Source organism: Acanthochromis polyacanthus, chromosome 20 (assembly GCF_021347895.1).
Source record: "Acanthochromis polyacanthus isolate Apoly-LR-REF ecotype Palm Island chromosome 20, KAUST_Apoly_ChrSc, whole genome shotgun sequence".
Classification (NCBI taxonomy): Eukaryota; Metazoa; Chordata; class Actinopteri; family Pomacentridae; genus Acanthochromis; species Acanthochromis polyacanthus.
Genome location: NC_067132.1, coordinates 6,928,338 through 6,949,074, shown reverse-complemented (window position 1 = coordinate 6,949,074; position 20,737 = coordinate 6,928,338). Strand labels below are relative to the sequence as shown.

Here is a 20,737-nt window from a genome sequence, read left to right as displayed (position 1 = left end):
CAAGTTAGACTCAATGGAGAATTCTAACGTAATTCCTTTATTATTTACTAAATGTACTAAATGTAGAGGAGTGGAAAACAGCAAAACGGGCAAGATGCTGCAGCACTCCGGGCACTCCTGTCAGGTACTGCGCGCGTGTACAAATAAAGGGGCGAAATCAGAGGGAGGGTGGGACCAACAGTGTTTTGGGAGACGCTGCGATTCAAACTCCGGACACGAGCTTTAAGTCCAATCCACCACAGAAGAACTGTACTGGCGTGAGTACAGTACTGAATTACCTGTACTTTAGTATCTGATCTCATTGCCACCTCATTCTTAAGATATGAACTAAAGTGTAAATACTTTGCTGTTTATTAGTAGCTGTGTTTCCATCTGGTTATTTAAAAAAGGTTAAATGTTAATTAAAGCTGCAAGCACCGTTGAATGGGTCCTTGCATTCTTGCTGGTCAGTGAATCCAGGCATGTCCACCAGGTGGCGCTGTGACTGAGAGTGTATTTCGGTCTATGTATCTAGTGAAGACTGGACTCTGATCACATATGTAAAGTTTAGGGCAGATTGGGGCATGTACAGGCTAGTTATGCAGCACTTCCTGTACATCCACGAGGTGGCGCTATCACTGTGATTGTATATTGGTCTATGGCAGGGGTATGCAACTAAAATTCAAAGAGGTCCAGTCAGAGATAATTTATGAAAGCAAAGGTCCGGAACATCATAATATTTAACTTTAATTAGTGTGATATATGTTGATGTAACCTAGTAGTTCTATTAGCGTCTGCATGTAATCAATAACTGACCGTCAAATCAAATGAATTCAGTATGGTTCAAAAACATTTTGACAACATTTATTAATAAATAACTTTCGATATAACTGTACATCCAGGGCTCCAGACGAACTTTTTTTCCTAGGAGCACAGTGGCCTCTAACTTAAAATTTTAGGAGCGCAATCAGAAAATTTAGGGGCGCACACCAAAATTCACTTGCAACGTAAATATTCACATTTCCTCTCATTTTCACTGTATTACTGATAAATACTTGAACAATAAATGCAGAAAATATGTTTTCAATTCACAATTTACTGTGCAGCACTTAACACAACATAGCAAGAAAAGCTCTCGGAGAGCGCAGTACTCCGCCAAGGCTGCTCAGTTGGTGTATCATTTCGGATGGATGAAATCTGTAATAAAAAAGACCTTGTGCTGAGTACAGGAATGTGTTATGCATGTGCACGTTATGTATTTATACTGAATCACGTGTGATTTACTCTTACTGTGTGTTCCAGATAATTATGCAAATGTGATTTTTCGTTATTGTGAAGAGGCTTTTTGCTTAATTTTACTAAATCTGCTTTTTTACTATTGCAAAGGCGTATTGTGAGCATTATTTGGTAGTTTTGGAATATTTTTATTATTTAGAGGTGTAATAATCCAATTTTCTAGAATATGACTTTTCCAGATAATTATGCAAGTCAAATAAAAAATAAACAAAGTTCAATTTTAAAAGTAAACAGCACATTTATTTTATACCAACAAGTATATAACATGATAATCTTTATTTTTAAAATTAAAACAATATTCAACAATGGTATAATAAAAAACAGAATGCCCCAGAATCCAAGCAACTCTGAGGAAACATTCGTTAACACGTTGCTGGGCAGTGAATGAATGTTTCAGGATCCTTTTGGACTGATCATACTGGGCTGTAAGCCTGCTAATTTTCTGTGCCCTCAGTTCAGACTTGATGGGGTATGATTGGTCAAAATCTTTATGTTTTGTTTCATAGTGGCGTTTCACATTGCCACTTTTAATGAGTGCACGGTCTCTGAACATGTCAGACACAGAGGTTTTGTGCTCTCAGAGGGCAGAATGAACACAAACGAGTTTGTCCACTCCGGGTTGAAGGCTCTGTTTTCGCCATCCACTTTCCTTTTTTTTTAGACAGCGCCATTTGTAATTTTTTTATGTCGTGTTTAAGGCTCACCAGTTTCTTTGCCTTTTACTCTATCCCTATCTGGCTTTCCCTTCGTCTTTCTCTCGGTGTCACTTTATTTATTTTTCTTCACTACTTGTCCTCCTCTCGTCTGTTCCTTGCCTCTCAACAATCTCAGAATAATAATAAACCCAAGGATTTAAAGAGGGTCCTACGAACTTTTGTTGCTCGGACCCTAATTAGGCTTTTTTATTATTTTCCACTAGACTGCTCAGTCTTCCTTCCTTCTGTCAGAAGGTGTGTTTTCATTTAATCATCCAGCCAATCTGTATGGAGTAATAGGAGTGCCAAATCAAAATATAAATAAATAAATAAATAAATAAATGTGGAAATATAAAGAGAAATAAATAATTAAATAAATAAATGTGGAAATATAAAGAGAAATAAATAATTAAATAAATTAATAAATGTGGAAATATAAAGAGAAATAAATAAATAAATGTGGAAATATAAAGAGAAATAAATAAATAAAAAGGAAAATTTTGTCTTTGATTTTACCTTTTCTGTTTTTTCCTTTTATTTATTTATTTATTTCTCTTTATATTTCCACATTTATTTATTTAATTATTTATTTATTAATGTTCCACAAGTGTGGAAACATTTTGTTGTTGCAGAAATGCACAAACCTGAACCATCGTTTTTGAATCTTTCACATAAAAATAAGCTATTTCATTAATTCACTCTCTCAACTCTCACCTTTAAACTGTCTTCTTGCCACAACTCACAGGCCGCCACATTTCTGTTACGTTAAATGTCACACACAACAATTTGAGCCTGACAGCAGCAAAAACAAGAACTGTTGTGAACCTTCTTCTAAAGCATGTATTAGCCTCACAAGCTTACATCACATCAGAGCAATTGTCAAAACAACTACACATATCTGTTTTAACATTTTATGTGTTTTGGTAGCATTATTTGGACTCTCACACAACATACGAGATGGTAAGCCATACTGAGCAACAGCTGACCTGAACAGTGGTGGAGTTGTTGTTTGTAGCTGCTCCTATGTAAACTATGAGCCTGCTAAATCCATCCAGTCCTGCATGGATCACGATTTGCCGTATATAAAAGTCACAGTGAAAATATGAATAGAAATTTATAATTATAGGTAATTACAGCAATGCTACAGTAATAAGGAACAAGAACAAATTATCTCAATAAATGCAACAAAGAAAAAAGAAACGTATAAACAACCACAATTACAATAAACAACAGAATTATTATTAATAATTATTATTTATTTATCTCTCTCTCTAGGCTGTTATATACTTGCAGCAAACCCCTCTCTCCTCAGAGCTGCTTACCACTTCTTCCTCAACCCATAGTCTTTGGGAAACCTACATGGAGTAAAGAAAAAGTAGACAGAGAAGTAAATAAGTATGTACACAACAACATATTTATAAAGAAATCATGCTAATAAATTAAGTACAAAGAACTGAATTAGCCAATATACTGGAGACCAAAGCTATTTAATTTGATAAGTATAGCATTGTTTGGTAACATTTCAGTTATTTGAAAGCAGTCCTAAAGAATTGCCTGTAATCCCAATCATAAAATGGGTTTGGAGGAAGAACATGGATGTAATCTGGCTATATATGAGTTAGGCTTTATAACTACAATTGATAGTATTGGTGGTATTAATAGTAATGCTACTACTAGTGGTAATACACCAACTACTTCTGCTGATACTGTCACTGCTACTACAACTTGTAATACTATTACACATGCTGATATTACGTCTACGACTCTAACAGGTACTTATACTACTACTGCTGCTTGTACTTTTCATATTGCTACTACTGCTTGTACTACAGCTACTATTAATCGTCTGGTATTTGGTTGTCCAGCTGTTAGCTCGTGTTAATGTTTTGCTAATGGCTAACTAGTTAGCTCTCATAGACCCTCAACAAGATTTAATAATAAAAAACGAGCCCAAAACTATTCTTACCTGTGGAAAGTTATTCCAAGTTTCCTTGTCTTGATCGTCCGATGTAGTGTGGAACTGTATGCCGCACAATGAGCCGGCATTCTTGTTTTAATTTTCGTGCCGTACACATCAATGGAAAACACTGAAACTTTGCCCCCACTAGCTTAGCGTCTCCGTCGGGACGCCGCTCAGAGGGGCGTGTCGTGTCCAGGCGTAAACTAACCGTGACGTCACCCGTTGGTTTCAACATCGAGAAAATGAAGCCCGGATTTTGCTACTTCCTGGTCGCCATTTTGGATTTTTTGGAGCCAGTGACGTAAAAAGCGTCATCAAACAGACTGGACCGGAGAGCAACTAGGGGCACTATTGACTGAGGACTCTCTTATCCCGCCCACGTTTTACCGCAGAGGCTTCTGTTGCTGTCCATCAAGTATAGCCACACCCCCTGGCTCCGCCAACTTTAACGATTTATTTAAAATTCAGTATTGATTTAATTTAAGATCGGCCACCTGATCTCTCATTTTGACCATGAAAACTAACGGGAAAAAAATCCTGAGCTGTAGAAAATCAGTCTATCAAATTTTATTTTCTCCAAAAATGAATTGGGTTCTATGGAGAAAAAGCTTCTTGGAGCCAACATTAGCGGACAGCGTGATATTGCAAGTTTTTGACACTTCCGGGTTGGCGTCAATTCTGGAGCCAGATGCTACGTCCACTATATATACAGTCTATGGTCGTGTCTACTCTTCATATGCCTGTGATCAGGAACGACGAGGAAGCCCCGCCTAGAGCCATTTGATTGACAGCTCAGTCCACCAAGTGAAAACGAACTGATTTGCATTTTATTTCTTGGTGGTTATTTCATAATGGCCTGACACCATGAAATAGAAAAATGCAAATCAGTTTGCTCTGGGCGGGGCTTCCTTTTCAGGGTGGGGAGTCGTACCCGCACACAGGCTTCTTTCCTGACGCCAGCTCCGACCACGGCTGAAGTGAAGCCGTGTCACCGTGGAGCTTCGGCTGATTCTGCCATCAGACACTGAAAGGACGCTGCTAATTCGGTAAATTAATGTTTATTTTCTTATCAGTGGCAGAATTAGCTGAAGCTCAACGGTGACATGGCTTCACTTCAGCCGTGCTGGGAGCTGGTGTCAGGCAGGACTCCTGTGTTCAGAATCCCCGCCCAGAGCAAACTGATTTGCATTTTTCCTTTTCTTGGTGGACTGAGGAAATATAAAGGGAAATAAATAAATAAATAAATAAATGTGGAAATATAAAGAGAAATAAATAAATAAATAAATAAATAAATGTGGAAATATAAAGAGAAATAAATAAATAGGAAAATTTTGTCTTTGCTTTTACCTTTTCTGTTTTTTCCTTTTATTTATTTATTTCTCTTTATATTTCCACATTTATTTATTTAATTATTTGTTTCTCTTTATAGTTCCGCATTTATTTATTTAATTATTTATTTATTTATATTTTGATTTAGAACTCCTATTACTCCATAAATCTGAGGCAAACTTTTGAAATGACAAAAAAAAACAAAAAACTTGAAGGTGGTTGGTTTATTTCTGAATGTCTTTACACCTAAGTTACTTCTGATGGCAGATGAGAGCCCTACACCTGCTGCCACTGATCTGTGTGGAAATGAGGATTTTTTTTCATTAATACCATGACAATCATGATTATTAGTAGCCACAAACCAGATCATCACCAGTTGCAGTCCTTTAAAAATTATTAAAAAGCATCTCCGGCCTCTTCAGCAGTAAAATGCTGTTGGAACATCATTTGATCAGTGATAGTCTAATATTATTACATGTATAATTATTCCTGTTATTATAATTATAATTATTACCAGGGATTTTTCCTTTTCCAGTACTTTCAATATTAAGCTTCCTGTTAGCACCGTCGCCTCACCGCTGGAATTTCACTGGTTCACGTCCCGGCCTTCCTGGGATCTTTCTGCATGAAGTCTCAATGTTCTCCCGGTGCATCTGTGGGTTTTCTCCTGGTTTTCTAGCTTCCTCCCACAGTCCAAAAATATGTTGAGGTTCATCCATCCATCCATCCATCCATCCATCCATCCATCCATTTTCTTCCGCTTATCCGGGGCTGGGTCGCAGAGACAGCAGGCGAAGCAGGTCGTTCCAGACGTCCCTTCCCCCAGCAACGCTTTCCAGCTCTTCCTGGGGGATCCCGAGGCGTTCCCAGGCCAGACGAGACATATAATCCCTCCAGCAAGTTCTGGGTCTACCCCGGGGTCTCCTCCCAGACGGACATGCTTGGAAAACCTCCAAAGGAAGTCTCCCTGGAGGCATCCGAATCATATGGCCAAACCACCTCAATTGGCTCCTTTCGATGCGACGAAGCAGCGACTCTGCTCCGAGCTCCCTCCGGATGTCTGTGCTCCTCACCCTATCTCTGAGGCTGAGTCCAGCCACCCTACGGAGGAAGCTCATTTCGGCCGCTTGTATCCGCTTATATCTTTCGGTCACTACCCATAGCTCTTGACCATAGGTGAGGGTTGGAACGTAGATGGACTGGTAAATCAACAGCTTCACTTTACGACTCAGCTCCCTCTTCACCACGACGGTTCGGTACAACGCTCGTATTACTACTGACACCGCACCAATCCGCCTGTCCATCTCTCGCTCCATTTTCCCATCACTCGTGAACAAGATCCCGAGATACTTGAACGCCTTTGCTTGGGGAAGCAACTCCCCCCCCAACCCAGAGGGAGCAATCCACCGGTTTCCACCAGAGAACCATGGCCTCGGACTTGGAGGTGCTGATCCGCATCCCTGCCGCTTCACACTCGGCTGCAAACCGCTCCAGTGCGTGCTGGAGGTCACGGTCTGATGCCAACAAAACCACATCATCTGCAAAAAGCAGAGATGCGATCCTGAGGCCCCCAAACTGGACACCCTCCCCACCACGACTGCACCTTGAGATCCTGTTCATGAAGACCACAAACAGGATTGGAGACAAGGGGCAGCCTTGGCGGAGTCCAACACCCACTGGAAACGTCTCTGATTTAGTGCCGAGTATGCGGACACAGCTCTCACTTTGGTCGTACAGGGACCAAACGGCTCGTAGCAACGAGTTCGGTACCCCATACTCCTGTGTTACCCCCCATAGTGCCCCTTGGGGGACACGGTCATAGGCCTTCTCCAGATCCACAAAACACATGTAGACTGGCAGGTCAAACTCCCATGACCCCCTCAGCAGCTCCGCAATGGTAAAGAGCTGGTCCGCTGTTCCACAACCGGGACGGAATCCGCATTGCTCCTCCTGAATCCGAGGTTCGACTATCGGTCGGATCCTCCCTTCCAGCACCCTAGAGTAAACTTTCCCGGGGAGGCTGAGAAATGTGATACCTCAGTAGTTGGCACACACTCTCCGGTCCCCCTTTTTTGAAAATAGGGGCCACCACCCCGGTCTGCCACTCCACAGGTACTGTACCCAATGCCCACGTGACATTGTATAGACGTGTCAACCAACACAGTCCAACAATGTCCAGAGCCTTCAGCATCTCAGGGCGAATCTCGTCAACACCTGGCACCTTGCCACCGAGGAGCTTCTTAACTACCTCGGCGACCTCTGCCACGGATATGGACAAAGATCCCCCGAGTCTTCAGGCTCTGCCTCCTCCACAGAGGACATGTTTGCCGGGTTCAGGAGTTCCTCGAAGTGCTCTTTCCACCACTTGACGATATCCCCAGTATGGGTCAACAGTTCTCCACCTCTCACACACCCGAGTTTTAGCTTCCACAACTGCCACAGCTGCCGCCCTTTTGGCCAGCCAGTACCTGTCAGCTGCTTCGGGAGACCCCCAAGCCAACCAGTCCCGAAAAGCCTCCTTTTTCAGCCTGACGGCCTCCCTGGGTCTTTGGATTGCCGCCGCGACGGGCATCAGTGACCTTCAGACCACAGCTCCTAGCAGCTGATTCTGAGGTTAATTGGTGATTCTTAATTGTCTGTAGGTGTGAATACGAGTGTGATTGTTTGTCTCTATATGTAGCCCTGTGAAGTAAGTAGAAATTGATGTTATAAATAGCATTTGCAAATTGGGTGTTAGTTGTGTGTGTGTGTGTGTGTGTGTGTGTGTGTGTGTGTGTGTGTGTGTGTGTGTGTGTGTGTGTGTGTGTATGTTTATGTAGGAGAGGGAGAAACTGAGTGAAGGCTAAAAATCCCTTGTCAGCTGTCTCTGTACATTAGACAAAACACAAACAGAAGTGTGGCTGCACAAAAACGAAAAAGGGGAAGTGGCCTCAAACACACACGCGTGCGCACACACACACACACACACACACACACACACACACATACAGATTCTGTAAATACGTACAACACACCAACCTCCTCTTCAAAATAAATACAGTGACTGATCTGGAGTCAGTTCTGTAGACTCATCACTGGACACTAATCTGTTACATAATGTTGAACATTAATCCAGATTATGCAGTTGTTGGTAAATATTATGCTGATGATTCATGATCAGAACTTTCTGTGCCAATTATTCAGAGATATTATGTTGCTGCAGACCTCTTCTTCAGATGCACTACTGTGGCTCATGGTGGTAAGAGGAGAAGGAACCGGTAGCAGCACCCACAGAGCCATAAACTCATTCAAGCTGCTCCTTTTCACACACTAAGACATACACACACGCCAAGACACACACACACACACACGCAATACACACCCACTCACATAGTAAGCTGAGAATTTAGAGGAAGTGTCCCACCTCTCCTCGAGAGTGATATCATCAGAAGAGATCTGTAGGCCCAAGCCACGGTGCACTCTGTTTTCTGCTCTTCTACATATTAATTACACATCACACACGTTTGTCTGTATGGGGGCTTTTACGATTTTATTAATTATCCCACAGTGGGAGTGATACTGAAGACTGAATATGGTACAAAATGACTTCACTTGTGGTAAAATCGCAAGGAAGTTCTTCAGAGTTTGAAGCATCAACATATTCTCCTTCTGTTGCATATTTAGACTTTTCTTTGTTCTGATCTTTGGCTCTAAGCTGGGGAAGAAGTAAAGAAAATGTAATTTGTCTACTGTCTTTTCAAAAGGATTCATCACAGATCTCTTCAGGGTAACACTAGGACACCGAGCTACTGTCTGCTTTAAACATATCTTCAAATACATTCATGAGCTCTAGCTTAAAATCCAGACTGAATGATTAACACATTGTCCTTTTAGGGGCTGAATATTTTTATTGCACTTTCACATTTAAATTAACATAGTTCTGCTTTCACTTCCAAATTGTGCTACACTTCTGCTAATGTGCAAATCAGCATCAAAATAGAAATGCCCCTATATTTACAGTGGATCTCCAAGAAACTACATCTGAATAGAATTGCACAAAAACTTAGTTGAAGAAACCTGCCATCCCTTTCCTGTTGTCTAATGTGGTGTTAAACTGTAGCATCGCTGGTGGAGGTATCTGAGGTGCCTCAGGGAGGTAACTCTGGTAATATTATTCATCTTATGGTTCAATCATCATCCTGGAGTTTGTGAGGTTTTCAGGTGGTTAAACAGGTTAGTTGCGTTGCTCGGTGACACAGACATGTGTCTCATCCTCTTTTTGCATTTGATTTGTTTTGGCTGAACATCAGATCTAAATTCCTTCCAAACAACAGATGATGAGTTGTTGTGAAGGACCATCTCTTCACCTTCTCTGTTGTATTTCCATCTGGACTCCTGTGTTTTTGCACAGAATGCACAGTTCACAAATGCTCAAAATACGAAGTGGCTTCTACACAGTTGGCAGACTACGAATTAGAGCCTCAATCTCCACTGACACATAGGGCTCCACACTAAACTAAAGCCAACAGAAGGTCGAAGTTGTCTGTAGCACCCACCACAAGTGCTTCCAGACCGAAAGACCACACAGAACCACAATACAGAGCCACAGTGCAAAGAGGCACCAGGGTGGACTGGTCAAAGTACCAGCCACCAAGACTAATGGCATGGTGGGACTTTATAGTTAGCAGGTGTGGTGCCTGGCTGCCTCTGGTTGGTCGGAGGAGGAGGAGCTGGAGGGTGACCCAATCAGGACAGCCGGAGGGCGGGGAGAACCAGACTGAAGTGCAGGTCGTCATCAGCTCTGTCGTCAGCTGAAACGGCTGGCAGCTGGGGTTCCAAAGGCTCTGCAAAAAGTCCCAGCTGAACCCACACACAAATTACTCCCAAACAAAGGCCCAATAAAACGCCTCCTCAAAACGAGACGGCACACCAACACTGGTGGCCGTAACACATGTTCATTTAATTGTAGGAAGGTGAAATCATGATTGTTATTTGATGATGAATGTGCAGCTGGAGGCAGATCAGTGATTGTTCTGAACACCAGTCCTTCTTCATGGGTGATTAAGTTTTTTTACTCTTTAGGTATTATTTTTATCCTGGCTTTTATCCTGGCTTTCTTCATACCATACCTGACATACCATAATGTACAATATGTGGATGAGTCGTCATTCTTGGCATTTTGGATTTTTCCTCCTTTTTATGTGATTTTGATATTGAATAGATCATGCTGTATCTGAGATGTCCATCAGATGCTGAGTGTAGTGCAATGTGAAGTCTTCAAAGTGTCGTCTTCTGACCGAAACCCAATGATATTCAGTTTACTATCTTACTGTATACAGGTTACTGTATACACAGCTAATCGTTTGACAGTGATTATACATATTTTCTACATTTTTTACTTTATTTGCAGGTGTATATAGATCTCAGTATAATCTTCTATTCTATGCTGTTTATTCCTCTACTGTAGATCATAAACTTTATGCCAGATGGATCTCATCCAGTGTCCAGTGTGTGACTTAATGTTTTTTACCAGACTCCAGTGAAGTCAGCGTTCCTGTCAGCCTTCAGTCCATGTGACATGCCCATAATCACAGGTCTGCACAGTGGTAATGCAGGGACATTTAACTGCCCTGCAGTAGTTTAACAGCCACACGGTCCTTGGACAGCTGTCCAAACTCTTCCAGTAGTATAGTTAGTGTAGCTGGGGGCAGGCAGTTAGTGAGACTGAAAATGCAGATTTTCTTTTGTGTAGTCTAGTTTGTCTAAATCAACCAGCTCAGCTCTTCAGGGAAGTGACTCCACACTCAGGCTTAACCTATAACGTTTCTCTAACTTCTTTAGTCCTGTTACACCAGGGAAGAGGCATTTGTCTTTTCACATCTCTCTCCTAGATAATTATAGTCACTCAGAGCAATTCTAGCTGCGCTGCCTTGCTCGGCGGCAGCTGGAAAATATCCGGTTTCAAACCTGAAGCTGCAAAGTAGAAGAACATGTAGCCGCGTGTAGCGACCAGAATGATTAAAATCAAGCTGTGGAATGTTTCCTTTTAGATTTATGGATCTGAACAGAAGTGAGTAAGGATTAATGGTTTACAAAGAGTCAACAGCTTATCATCTAGCCAATACAATCCAGACTGATACTCAATGATTAACCAAGGACGTTGGAATGAAATCTGGCCTATGCAGAGTTTTTCTTCCAAGGAGCCAAATGTGGCAGCAGGAGGAGCAGTGTCAGGCTGACCCTCCTAGCGTCCTTTAAGATACAGACCACAGCCTGCAGTCGTATAATAAAGGAGCAGCAGGAGCATAAGGAGCAGCTTCAAGCCAACGCTCCTAACCCTCCTAAACCTTCTAACCCTCCTCCAGGGTCTTTAAGATCCTGACCACAGCCTGCCAGGGGATTAATCCAGCAGGACATTACACTGTGTGGTCATATAGTCAAGGAGCAGGAGGAGAGAAACGCAGAGAGATTTTTTTGGATTAAAATTTAAGTATGTGTTATGTCACCCATCGCCATGACAACCACTATATGAGCTGTTCTGGGGAAAAAAATCACAAGCTACTGCAATGTTTTAATTGTTCATGCAATGTAGATATACCTGATATATGTTTAGTAAAGTTTGGCAACATCATAAATATGGGTCTGTGTAATATAAATAGGAAGGTTTTTTTTAGAATAATACAGCTGGGAGAAATTGCAGTTAGAAAGTTTAGTTCTGCCCAGTTTTTTTTTTTTCTACATACTGTTATCTGTTGGTTTTCTTCTTATCATCTCCATGCCTGTCATAGTGCATTTCTGTTTACATACAATAGTGTTGTGGAAGTAGATTAAGAAGAGGCTTAACCTTCACCTCTGGTTTTTGGCAGCGGGGGACGCACAGCCACCACCCTGCGAGCACACACACACACACACACACACACACACACACACACACACACACACACACACACACACACACACACACACACACACACACACACTCAGACACAGACACACAGACACACTGAAATGCTCATGACTAATCCAACACACACACTCAAATATTTGTCAGCAGACGACACAATAGAAACTGCCCTTTCCCTTCCTTTGTTGAGTCCAGATTATTTCCGAGTGGCCACACCAAAGCTGTAAGCAGCAGGAGCTCAGTTTCAACTACAGCACCTCACTGGGATCAAAAAACGCGTGTTTTCTGGCTGTATTTTCATCCCGGGATCCAAACCCATGCTAATGAAAAGGTTCTGCTGCTGTGGTTATGTGGGGACTGCTGTAGAAATAGAAGCAGTTGAAGACGACTCAGACAACAAACACAGACTAAAACAGGACTCAGATAGCTGCACAGGTTGAATCTGATCACACTGTAGGCCCGGTAGTACAGATCTCCCTGCTAACTGTGCAGCTGGCTCATATGACGTCGTATATTCTAAATGATGTGGGGTTAAATATGGAAACTGGGACAGTGTTTCTGACCAGCATGGCTTTGTGGTGGAGGCAGCAGTCTTCCTGTGACACACCCTGGTCTCTGATTTACTGCTGCTGATACACTGCTAGTCAGGCATGTAGTGAGAACGCCTACGTAAAGTTTGTTTATATTTCTCATTCAGAAGCTGCCTATTGTTCACTATGTGTTCTGGTTGTAAGTTTAGCTGACAGACTGAATGTTTGGGAATGAATGATTGTGAACTAGAATAGATGATTAGCGGAACAATGATGCCACACATCCACGATATGTACAATAAGACAATGAACACACTAACCTTGTTTTCTACACTCTTCTTTATTAACACATCCGGGCCATATTTGATGGAGCAGCTCAAATCTCAGACCCACAAAATTCAATTTTTCAAGTATATAAATATCTACATGGGTTGACAGTTGTAATTTATTTCATATTTAATGAAGTCAGATGATGCTAACTTGTTCACTCATTCATTACTGCCATGTCATGTAACGTGACACAAGGGATCATTATTTGGTCATTTTGATGTATTTAAAATGCTGCAGTTATATTGTGAGATTATTAGATGTAATTGTTGATTTTGGGGGGCAGTATATAGTGAATAAAGGCACACACTCAGGTCAAATGGTGGACAGTAAATGTACCACACTATAGTAGTCAGGGAGTCATTTTGAACATAGCCATAGACTTTGTTGCAACTGACTTCAGCAAGAAAAGATAATTTTGTTAAGTGCATGCCACAACACAGTCTGTCAGGAGAAGGAATTCTGTAGTTTTTCCTCTGCTGGTATACGCTGTTCAGTAAAACCAGTTCAAGTAATGACAAGGTGTGTAATGTGCTGCGTTCAGAAATTAAAACTGGTAAAGTTAAATGAGCTACAAACACACTTTTCAATGTGTGAATTGCCAGCCAACAGAATCTCCACCCTAGAAATGTGCTGCAGATGGGCGAGGGGTTTCAGAGATCAATAAGTCATCAATAAGTACAGAAACAGCTAAATGTAGAGGATCTGAGGGAGACTGTGGTCTGATGGTTATACACAGAATCTGTATGTTCAGACAATATTACAGTTTATCCTTTCAGATTACCTGGACCGATGTCTTCTTCTCCCAGCCTGTATTACATTCCTGTAAAATGATATTATGGATGCTGTTATTACTCCTGTATTTGGACAGAGATACAGTTTAGGCAATAATCATTAGACCACTGTGAGCTCCATCCTTTGCCTCTTCTAATGCAGTTCTTGGTGGAGTCCTACCGGCCACGTTTACATGAAGTTTTTTCATTCAGAATTACAGTTTTGTGCTTCGAGTTTACATTGAACTATTAATTCCGAATTAAGGTTTACAACGACCACACGTTTATTCCCCTTCCTTTAACCCGTTAAAGTACGCCGGCCCGCGGGCGGGCCGTTTTTTTATCGGTATACGCTTTTTTTAAAATAGAAGGACACTGCAAACACGATTATACAAACACTATACACACATAGAAAGCTGAGATTCTCATGAATCCGCCGGTATAAACCACTTTCAGATGTGATTACCACAGCGGGTAATATAAACACATTTATCCAACAAACAACAAGTCATGTAAACGTGCACAGCTCACCTGTCGACGCAGTTTGGACGCTCGTTTCTGGTCATAAAAGAAGATAATCCACAAAAACCGGCCAGAACCCAAGCTTAGCCATCCAGAGGAAACAATCCAGTATAATACTTTGGCCAAAACATGTCTCGAAATAGGTAAAAAATCCAGAAAACGATCGGCTCCGTGCGCGTGCACGCGGCGCGTGGTGGCGCTGTGCGTTTCATATTCACTGCATCTTTCTATTATAACTTTATCATACACGGTCCTATTTCCTTTGTTCGCGATTCAAAATGGATACTGAACGCTTCTCTACCGCTTCAAACCGGACTTCAACCAATCAGGTGACTCGTTTCCGCCTACTTCGGCGATATAGCCAACCATGGCCGAGTCTGACAGATATCGATTACATCACTTGATTGACTTGTTTCTCAGCAAATCACGCCGGAGGAAACGTTAGATTGACAGGCCTGGTAGCCAATGAGCTTGCTGAATGGCTTGAATATAAATCCCGCCTCTGCCAGCGGCTTTATATGATATTTCATTCGTGAGCTCCGGGCTCCACCTGCTGTTTCTCTGTATTCCTCTCAATCTGTGTGTGTGATCGACACTGAAGCCTATCTGAAGTGATTTTTTGAGTTCTTTATGAGTTTTTGGAATGAAAATAATGTGAAAATGAAGTGAAAATGAATTTATACCATTCTGTAAAGAGTGTGCACAGTGTATAAAGATTGTATCCAACATTGACAGGGGCGGAGCATATCAGTACAAATACATGTGTGAAACACTCATTTCTTGTAGTATTGCTCTGAAATTTTGACCTGAACTATGTAAGACCCCAGGCTTTTGCAATATTGTGTTTTCAAGCTCTTACAGTGCTGCCACACTGATTTTCAGGTGTTTAATTAGGGAAAAAATGTAGGCGAGAAAAAAATTCATCCTAATTCAGTGTGTGCCAACATGAAATACTCTGTGCCAGTAGCACCTAGAGTAATTCTGACTGCACTGGGTGAAAATTCAGGTTGTCAGCTTTCAAATGAGACCCCAACCATGCATGTACTCCAAACAGTTCAAGAACAGCATTCAATTTACTTTCTGTAAATCTCAGTAGAAATTTCGGGCGGAAATTGCCTGGACCTTCCGCTTTAACGCTTGGGCGTTGGAAAGGATTCTGATTGAACAGGGAGTGGACATGACGTATCCCTGTTTACCGGAAGAAAACAAACTCCATTTGCCGAGGCATTTCTTTTCACCAACAACATGGGGGAACAACTAATAAGCACGCTTTTCGCTTTGCTTTTAATTGTCGTTTTGAAACATCAACTCGACAATGGCATACTACTTCTGGCACAGAACGTGCACGTCGCTACATCATTGCTACGTGAGGAGCCAAGCATGCACAGAATGACCGGAATTAACTAAAGTGGAATTAACTGTATACATGAATAGAACGTACACAGGAATTAGTTTATTCGGAATTAACTTTTTAATTCGGAATTAAGTGTTTACAAGGAGATTTTAAAGCGGAATTAACTTTAATTCTGAATTAAAGAGGAATTAAAGGTCTCATGTAAACGTGGCCACAGTATTTTCTCCCTAAGGTTGTAATGGACAGCTGTTTGACTGATTGGCTGGTCAGTAAACACTCCCTGACTCTATTACTGCATGTGGCTGCACGCTGCATTTGGATGTTTTAACTGCTTCTTGGGGTTTGTAAGTTCCTAGTACTGTTTTTGAGGGTCGGGAACCCCTGTTGTATTCTGTCAGTGTCCCGTCCCATTAAGAGCACACGCTTGTGGTATATTGTGTATTTTTTACCAGTGTGTTTCCAGTTAGTGATTAACTCTGTAGAACATATTCAACTTTCAAACCCAAATCAATGCAGTCAGTAGAAGGATGATGTTGACTATGGTCGACTCTGAAGACACAGTAGTATGACCAAAAGTACTGTTATGATTGTACCTGTACCTGCCCTTACTGCAGTAAGTGAACAGATGATCCAGTAGATGGGGATAGAGAGTTGTATTTGTGCTTTGACAGCCTCAGTTTGAGGATGAGGATACTTTTTTGTTTGTGGCTTTTTAATGGAAATCTATTACAGTACGAGCACTTTCTAGTGAATAGAGTTAGATCCACTGATGAGCTGGTGGCTGCAGTTTAAATAGAAAGAATTAATTAATGTCTGATGATGAGTGTGGTTATCAGAGCAACCAGGTAAAAAGGAAACAAACTCAAAAGTGGATCTCTTGTATCATCCTTTAGCAGGACCCGAGCCTGCTGTTTAATCAGCGCTTTACACGAAGGGGAAGGGAAGTGATGGTTTAACTCAGGCAGAGAGGTTAAATGTAGATAATACAGGCATAGTTGTAGCAATGGAGATGAGATGAATAAGAGCAGAGCTTGTCTGAGCAGCAGAGAAAGGCAGACTGCTGCTGGCAGCGCTGATAATCTGGCATTATAGCTGGAAGATGACACAACATGACTCTGCAGATTCTGCTGGTGGCCATTGGTCGGCTGCACCCCAGATGAGCTGAGTGTGTGTCTGTGTGTTCATGTTTCGGTACAGATTGTGCTTCTGTGTTGTTCCAGGTCATTGGTTTATGCACACAGTCTCAGGTCAAACGCTGCCCCCTTGTGATAGACAGTGGTACTACATGTAGGGCATCGTGTAGAAAAGATGCCCTAAAAGGAGGTCAGAGGTCAGACTGAGACTTGGTAGATGGAGGACATCCAGCTCAGGATGGTATCCTCCATCCTGACCCTGTGTCTCAATCACTGTCTCAATCACTTTGATGCCGCCTGAGGGCCCAAAACCTGTAACTTGACAAAAATAATGAGTTATTTTTTGAAGAAAAAAACACAAAAAACGATAGTCGTCACATTTCCAGATGCTGGACACCTTATTGTGGGCTGTAGTGGACTTTCTGTATTTTGTTGTTGTTGTGAGTGATGGATGTAAAGGGATTTTCTCCTCTCATTTCCTTTAACAACCACTTCATTTACATTTCTTTAACCTCCTTCCTCTCTCCACTTCTTTTATTATCTTTGCATTTCAGCTTCATTCTGTCTGTTTCTTTCCTTTTCCACTTTGCCAAAGTCTAGTAAACTCTGCATCGCAGAGACTGAAGTTAGACCACATTCATCACAACGTTTTATTGACATATTCATGCCATTCTTCAGCAGGAAATCTGATTATGATTTAATTAAGAATGGACCTATTATTATCCTGGATGACAATCAGATCCAATGTGGAATAGTTTTCAGTTTAGTGATAAATAAATTCATCTAAAAACGAGTTTCCTTTTCATGTCTGTAGTCTTCACTGTCCCATTCACAGACCAACCTGATTGCTTACATGCCGTAACAGTCAATCAGCAATAAAGGATAAATGATAAAAGTTGTCTTTTAATTAAACAGATGGAAAACATAAAAGAGAGTAGTTCAACTAACTAAGTCTTGTGTTTAGAGGTTGTGCTCCTCTACAATTTGACTCCAAGATTTTTATTTTGAATGCAAATGTCGATCAGTTCTAATAACAATCATTGGTCTTCTTGATAATCCGGGTGGGCCTTGAAGAAAACAGATCAGTAGACCCACACCTGTATGGTTCTGCAGCTTATTTTTGGGTTGGAGCATCATCAGGTGACATCATGTTGACTGTGCCCTTGTATTTGTGTCTCTGTGCAGCCATGGCAGAGTTAGACCTGAGTCTGAGCGATGCGCTGACAGACAGCGTTCCCCAGCCGGGCCCGGAGAGCCTGGTGGAGAGGGACTTTGTGGCTCAGCTGGAGGCGGAGACCTTCGACGATCAGGTCGGGGAGACGGTGGGAAAGACGGACTACATCCCCCTACTGGACAACGATGACACCAGGGCAGGTGAGAAGGATGTGATGATGACAGTACAGGGTGGCTAATGCATCTGATGTTCATCATGACCACGTGTACTACAATGAGAGAGAAGGCTGCACAGGGATGAATGTGCTCCAGAGAGGATCGGGTTCTTTGAAGCAGGGACAAGGGCGAGAGCTAGAACTGCATATTTAGAGTCACGTCCTGCCATCACTTCTGTTTAGTTGTTAAAGTACGACAAGAAGAACAGGAGGACAGGCAGCAGCAGTGGAAGAAGAGGAAAGATTCTGAGTTGTTTTGTTTCTTCAATGCTTCTTATTTGGAAGCTGAGTCATAAAGAATAATAAAGATGTCCAAATGTTTGTACATAATATTGATACTGTATATGCATATCAATGCATATACAGCTAATGCTAATTCAGTAGGTTTTTGGCCACTTGTGGCAGCAGAGCATACTGATATTTATATTTTGTCACCATGTAAAACTGCCAGAGGGTTAGCAAACACATCCAACATGCATGAAACAACAAGATCATTTATTTAAGGACACATTCTCTCTGTTTAACATCTGTGTACTGCTAAATGCTCCAGTGTGTTTTATAAGTAGTTTCTAAGAGCTGCTGACGTGTGCACACTGGGTTTATCAGGTTTTATCTCTCATTTCCACACAGCTCAATTTGGTGTCTATAATTTACATACTGATTATTCCTCCTGTTTTTCAATGCAAAGAAGCAGCTCCTGCATACAACACTTTGAATTTATTGGGAATAAAAGTCTTTAGTGCAGCCTTAAAAAAAAGTAGAAATGAGAAACTTCAGTTCATAACACCACTGTGTTATTATTAGACTGTGTAATAGTGATTATTTGGCTTAATCTCTGGACATCTAGTGAGTCTGTTATGTAACATGAGCTGCACCTGCTCCTAAATGCCTGATGCTATCAGTCTCCACTGGCCGCCTCTCTGAATCTGCTGGGTGTCATTCAGCTCAGAGCAGAAGGTAGCCTGAACATCAGCAGAGTAGCGGTCACTGCTGTGAGCATCCCAGCACACTGGAAGAATGTGGGGACAACACAGGAAGATGTGCAGTTAGTTTTCAACACCAGTCATACAGCCAGTGGTCATGGTTCAGAGAAGGTTTCATACTCAGTCTAGGTCATGTGTCTCAGGTGTTGTTGAATGTTTTGAATGGGTCCTTAAAGGACATAACATTTTCCTGTCTTTCCATAATTTGCCACGTGAAGTGCAGAGAAGACATATATTGTGAAATGACAGGACATAAATACAACTCAATTTAATGGAACATTTTTGACATTGTAGGCAAGGTTATATTAGTGAACTTTTCTGAAATAAATATGATTTCAGAAAGTACAATTTGTAATTTTATTCTTGTGGGATATTTTATTGCAGCATAGGACTACTTTACTGTTTGGAGGTCAGTTTTGATAAAAATGTTTTTGGTGGAACATTTTCCAAAATGTATGATAGACTTTCTTAGACATCTCTTCAATGTTCTGCAGACAGATCATAAATGACTTTTGTATTATTTCTGTATTAAAACAGCAACCGTACTTTTTGGAGAGAAAAAAAAAAGGCTGAAGAACTACAGTATTATTTCTATTCAGTAACCTGTACCTCTTTCATTAAGCTGGCATGTTGTTAACTTACTGTAGAGATAGGTTTAAAAACACAAGTGGTAGGTAAGGAGGTAAGTCCACATATAAATATACAGTAGAAGAATCCAATACACAGATGAGCTCATAAGCAGATAAATAGAAGTGACAGTTAGCCGGGGATGACTCAGCTCTGGGGCCTGTTCTGGTTCCCCAGACACTCTGGTCAGACAGTCAGACTGTGTGGGCCTCAGCAGTGACAGCCGGCTGCAGGACGGGCCATGGGTGGTGATGCCAGTGATCAACTGTGGCACGCTGTGTGCATTTGGACAAATGCAGACATGCTGACACACCGAGTGCCAAACAGCAAGGCGAGGCAGAACTTATTGTCCTCTGTCAGCAGGGAGCCACACATTGTTGTTGTTGTTTTGTTGTTGTTTTCCAGGTGTGATGCACGTCATGGGCACTCACGATGCCTCGTGTGTTTGAGTGTGAACTGTTTGTTTCTTTTAGTGATCTTACATGTGGTGTGGGTTTGTGCATGCCTGTTCTACGTGTTTGTGTGTTAGCGTGTGTGTTAGCGTGTGCAGCATGTGTTGCATGTGTTCACTGCAGAATGGCTTCGCTTTTTGTAATAGAAATGATCTGTCCAGAAATTTCTATCACAGAGCAAGATTAGTGAAAAAGTTTGCTTTCTTTCATCACAGAACTGTCTCACCATTAAGATCACCATGGCAAACAATTCAACACAGTCCTGGAAGTACTCGCGTTAAGTTCCAAATACTACTGACCGATTCAACCGCTGGAAAAGTTCAGTTTGCAATCAAGTGCCGATTAATTACAAGCAACAAGGACACTCTTGTTTTTGTGTAGCTTCCTTTTTCCTGCCATGGTTGAAGCACAAACGTGTCCACTCTACTTTTACCTGTCTGAAGCTCAGAAACTCATTGAAAAGGCATGCTGTGTTTTTTAATCAGCCAAATCACACATTTTGCTAA

The 20,737-nt window shown here is 41.6% G+C and overlaps 1 protein-coding gene across 11 annotated transcripts in view; it reads left to right on the top strand.

Moving 5' to 3' along the window:
- Positions 1–20,737, top strand: part of LOC110954165 (microtubule-associated protein 4) — a 178,409-nt gene that overhangs the window by 34,444 nt on the left and 123,228 nt on the right. For all 11 annotated transcript variants that reach the window (XM_051940808.1, XM_051940802.1, XM_051940804.1 and 8 more), the window contains exon 2: positions 17,967–18,155. In XM_051940808.1, coding sequence (XP_051796768.1) covers positions 17,969–18,155 — 187 coding nt within the window. In that variant the 5' untranslated portion in view covers positions 17,967–17,968. The remainder of the gene's footprint in view (positions 1–17,966; positions 18,156–20,737) is intronic.